Source organism: Euphorbia lathyris, chromosome 10 (genome assembly GCF_963576675.1).
Source record: "Euphorbia lathyris chromosome 10, ddEupLath1.1, whole genome shotgun sequence".
Taxonomy (NCBI): Eukaryota; Viridiplantae; Streptophyta; class Magnoliopsida; order Malpighiales; family Euphorbiaceae; genus Euphorbia; species Euphorbia lathyris.
In genome coordinates, this window is record NC_088919.1 from 1131992 (window position 1) to 1137134 (window position 5143).

At 33.1% G+C, this 5143-nt stretch overlaps 1 protein-coding gene across 1 annotated transcript; it reads right to left on the bottom strand.

Annotated features, from left to right (window-relative positions):
* Window positions 1–1279: 1279 nt before the first annotated feature.
* LOC136208953 (transcription factor MYB106-like) lies at window positions 1280–4576 on the bottom strand. The gene is made up of 3 exons (XM_066000253.1): window positions 4438–4576; window positions 3295–3424; window positions 1280–1889 (listed from the first exon to the last, which is right to left on the bottom strand). The coding sequence occupies exons 1-3, from the start codon at window positions 4574–4576 to the stop codon at window positions 1280–1282; spliced, it is 879 nt and encodes a 292-aa protein (XP_065856325.1).
* Window positions 4577–5143: the final 567 nt, after the last annotated feature.

A 5143-nucleotide genomic window follows, 5' to 3' on the forward strand; every position in this document is an offset into this window, starting at 1 on the left:
ATGCTTGGTAAAATTATATTGAACTGTTGCTGTTCGGATTAAAATGTCTAATATGGACATGTTTTAAATTAATCAATAAAAAATTATATGTTTATGATATATTATTAATGATGCACATGTGAAGTGTAGATGACAATATTCATGACCAAGAAGACAGTTTGATGAATTATTTCTCAAATTAACTCAACTTGTCAATGTTAAGGATATAGTTGCACCATTTTAGACGTTAATAATAAAATTGTTCATATCTATAAACGTTAGGGGTATTTGTATACCTTATCCTATTATAAAATAAAAAATGGGCTTAATACATCATTTGCCCCCTGAACTTGTTCAAAATAGTTGATTGGCCCCCTGAACTTTCAAAGTGTCTGGACAGCCCCCTAAACTTGCATAAAATGTTCAGTTAGCCCCCTGAACTTGCATAAAATGTAATCAATTAATCATTCGGTTGTGAAAAAATAAGTCAAATGCGGAAGATATATTACACGTACTTTAGAGTGTTATTACATACTTCACAAAATAGATTAAAACATGTTAAAAAAGAATTTCTTACTTATTTAACTATAAAACATTTTCTTCTCTAATATTATAATCGCATATCCCTACCTTAGTTGTTTTTACTTTTTTAAGATGCGTGCAACATATCTTCCACATTTCACTTACTTTTTTACAACCGAGAGATTAATTGATTACATTTTATGCAAGTTCAGGGAGCTAATTGAACATTTTATGCAAGTTCAGGAGACTGTCGATATACTTTTAAAAGATCAGGGGGCCAATCAACCATTTTGGATAAGTTCAGGGGGCAAATGATGCATTAAGCCTAAAAAATGTGTTACACAAATTAATAAAAATAATCTATATATAAAAAAATTTATTGAATGCAACAAAACACTATTCTTCCGGTAATTATATCGTAGAAAATGCTAAACCCTGCGGTTATATAAACTTAGGAAGGGAGAGAGACTCTTCAGTAATAGAGTGAAACCCTAAAAGCTCCTTCAAAAAGTTGAAACAAACACCCCTAGGAGTGGAGAGAGACTCCTCATTAATGGAGATGAAATGACTACTATTAGTGATTTGAGTAGTGACTAAAAGTGTCTTTGGATATACGATTCTATAAATACGATGATTCTACAAATACGAATAATAAAAGCATTGCATGAATATTTCATCTAAAAGAAAAAGAATAATTGCAGGAATACTAAAAATCCATTTATTATACAGTACCCAAAATAACAAAAAAGACAGAGATAAATAATAGCTAACACATGAATTACAGCAGGCAGGGCGGAGCAGCAGCTGAGACAGAAGAATCCACCAAACTGAGTAAAGAATTCCAGTAACTCCCATTATCGTCTTCTGAGTTAGAAACAAACACATCAGAAACATATTCATTTCCCCCAAAACTATTAATCCAAGCATTCTCATCATCCAACAATGTCTGCTGCACTTCTTGTTCAATCTGAATCGGAGGAATATGAACATTGTTGATCGGGAAATTGAAGGTGGAAGTTGGAGATTCCAGTCCAAAAACCATCCCTTGCCATGCTTTAAGAACATCAAGGCATTTCGGACGAGGTGGTCGAGCAGTGGCGGCTGCGGCGGTGGTGGTGGTGGTGGAGGGATAGGGGAAAAGGAGTGAGTCGGAGCAGAAGGATAAGTTAGACTGACGAACAAGCCTAGCTTCAGCTTCTAGACGTGCACTTTCCCATTGTGCAATGTGGCTTAGGTTTGGAGAGGAACTATATGAATTTATAGATTTAGGTTTATGAGTTGTTGGATCTATTCCCATTTTCTCTAATCTTTTCTTCAGATGAGTGTTCCAGTAATTCTTTATTTCATTGTCGGTTCTCTTTGGCAAGTGACTTGCTATAGCGGACCACCTGATCACACACATAACATTAGTTTATTTCAATACGAGTAACTAATGGTGGAGTCAAAAATTTACATCTTGAGCGCCGACTTTAGTCTTGTGGCCAATCGCGGAGCTAACTATATATAGATTAAATGCTTCGCTATACACGAGATAATATAAATATTATTTTTAGATCTGATTAATCATTTAAACCTTTTTAGTACAATTGGTTGTATGATATAATATCAAAGTTTCTTACATAAAAATTCTAATATGATTCTGATCTATTAGTCTGTACTAATGAAAATGTGAAAATTATATAATTTTTTTTATACCAATTATTTCCTAATAAAAAATTGATATATATATCATTTTCTACGAGAACTTCCAGGGAAGGATTTAGAATAGGGTTAGAGGAGTTTGAGCATCCATTGGTTGCTATAAAATGCTGAAAATTCTATGTAAATTTAGTAGGTTGCTATTTACCGCCTTTTTTTCCTACTTACCGTCCTCATTTGGATTTTTTTGCTCTTTTTCATAATTTTGATAAAAAACTATAAATTCTCTCTCCAAAATCACGAACCGGACAACAATAATTAAAATTATGAAAATAATTGATATGTGACAACCCGAACCCCGAAAATAGATGATTATGAGTCGGAAACATTAAAATTTATATTTTTTTTCAAAAAAATCATGAACATAATGCATATTTTCCGTGACAATTTTGTATTTTCGTCACAAAAAATTAGAGAATTTTATATTTTTCGTCACAAAAAATTGAACGATTTAACATTTTCCGTCACTAAAAATATTAAATTTGTGCCTAGGCCTAATTTTAGCCTAGGCGGGTGGCTGACCCGCCCAGACAATGGTTTGGGAGAGCGAAACACCCGCCCATCCAATGGCGTGGGCAGGTGCAACACCCGCCCAGCCAATGGCTTAGGCGGATGCTATATCTGCCTACGTCATTAGCTGGACGGGTCTTTCACCCGTCCAAGCCATTGGATGGGTGGGTGTTTCACCTTCCCAAACCATTGGCTGGGCGGGTGAAAGACCCGTTTTAGATAAGAACACCAAAAATATTTCTATTTAGCACTCATAAATCATAAGAGACTACCACAAGACCCCCTATTAGTGAATCCTGCATATATACTTCCTATCTAATATATATGTCCAATCAAATAATGTCACGTGTATATGTTTATTTCTTAAATTTCCTATGAAATAATAATCTGAGGATGTTTTGATTGGCCAAATGTATTACACCCGGTGTGTACAGTAGAAATGGAAGGTTTGAACACATGGTAACAAAATTAATTTGTGGGTGAATATCCAATGATGAAAAGGAAAATAAAATAAAATGTTGGGCATTGCATGAAAATATTGTACTTTAGAAAAGAATAATGAATGAATGAATGATTTGTACTCACTTGTTTCCAAGAAGAGCATGAAGTTGAATAATTGTGTGTTCTTCTTTAACACTGAATTTTCCTCTCTTTATATCTGGTCTCAGATAGTTGCTCCATCTTAGTCTGCAGCTCTTCCCACATCTTTTCAGTCCTATTATAAGTACAAATAACAATTAATACATATATATATCTATAATGATTTTATTTTCTTATTTTTTTTAAAATGTCGTGTCCTAAGAAATAATGGAGAGATAAACAATACATAGAGTCCGCGTATCATGTCATTCGTGCCCTAAATCAATAATATATTACTTGTCATTAAATTATTCGCCCGGCGTATGGATAACATGGCGCATTGGAGTTCTTATATTAAGCACTTCCATGTCATTTGGAGGACCTCAATTCATATTTGGACAAATGTATTATGACACAATTTGATAATTAAAATAGTTGGATCTTTTATAATATGTGTAGGTCAATGTTACACATGACAACAAATATATGGAATGTCTTCTGTTTGACATAAAGAACCGAGTGCTTATAATAATTTGCCGGTGCATTAGGCGTATATTAAAATTTGTGCATGGAACATTCTACAAAAAGAGAAAAAAAGTTAGATGTCAATAAAAAAGTGTTTTTAAAAGACTTTTTTCCAGTACACTCTAGCAATTAAAAAAAAAGATACATACTACTACATTGGAGTTGATTGATGTTAAAAATTAAATGTATATAAATGACTTCTTTTAATAATAAGTCGAATATATTGCTTCCGGTGTATAGTGAAATTAAATTTTAAATTTGATTCTTAGTATAGGTAGAAAATTTAATTAATTAATTAAGAGAGTGGTCAATTCAAAAATACTTTTAGTTAAGGTTCAATTATAGATCTTATATTAATTTCTGACAGGCACGATGAATAGGAAAGCAAATTACAGTCTTCATCAGTTCTCTATCATCTTATTTGTCTCGTACTCAATTTGTAGCACATGACATATTTATCACATTTTAATGCTTCTTTAACTCACTTTGATAGAGTTAAAATATGATAAACATGTGATATGTCATAAATATGGTGCGAGATATGGTAGAAGATAGAGAATTGGAGGCACAACAGATTTTTTCGTTATTATTTAAAAGAGGGGAAGTTAGGGTTAAAGAAGAAACCAGCTTTAGAAGGCAAGGATTGCCAGCTTCCATGACCATGTAGTTGAATGTAAGACAAAAGTAAGTTATCTTCTTGAGGAGTCCAAGGTCCTTTCTTCATCACTCCCTCTTTCTCACGGCTTCGATGAGATCGAACCATGTTTATGTTTTTCAGACAAAGACAAAGACAAAGACAAGGAGACTGAGAGATCAACGTCGAGATTCAGACATGTGTATGTGAAAGTGAGAGTTGAAGCAGTGCATGTTATATACTACAAAACTTACGGTCAGATCTCTAACTAATAGTAAATGATAACCCACGTTTGCAACATTAAATAATGAATCACATTCTTCAAAATGACATCATCTCTATTACGTACATAATCATCATTTCTTCATCTACAAAATTTACTCTATCTCTTCTCCTTTTCACTTTTCACTTCTCAAATCTCACTATCAAACTAAATGCCCAACTTCTTTTCCTATCTATCTAAATTACGAGGGCGGTTTGGTTCATGTAGAAGTAAGGACATGGAATATCCTCAAAGGAATAGAATAACCCATCTCACCCATGTGATTTGAGTAGTTTCGGCCCCTATAATATTAGTCTATATAGACTCTATGTAGTAATATGTTATTGTTTAAAGGTAGATGAGATGGTTAAAAACATTTATTTCTTTTTAAAAGGTCCTAGGTTCAATTCCCCCAACCTCAATTTACTTTAAAA

Bases quoted from the DNA above. Each gene is read 5' to 3' on its own strand.
- LOC136208953 (XM_066000253.1), bottom strand. From the start codon at position 4,576: ATGGTTCGATCTCATCGAAGCCGTGAGAAAGAGGGAGTGATGAAGAAA. The intron at 3,425-4,437 runs GTTTCTTCTTTA...TACTTATAATAG, and splicing joins ATCCTTGCCTTCTAAAGCTG to GACTGAAAAGATGTGGGAAG. The intron at 1,890-3,294 runs GTGAGTACAAAT...GTGTGTGATCAG, and splicing joins CATGCTCTTCTTGGAAACAA to GTGGTCCGCTATAGCAAGTC.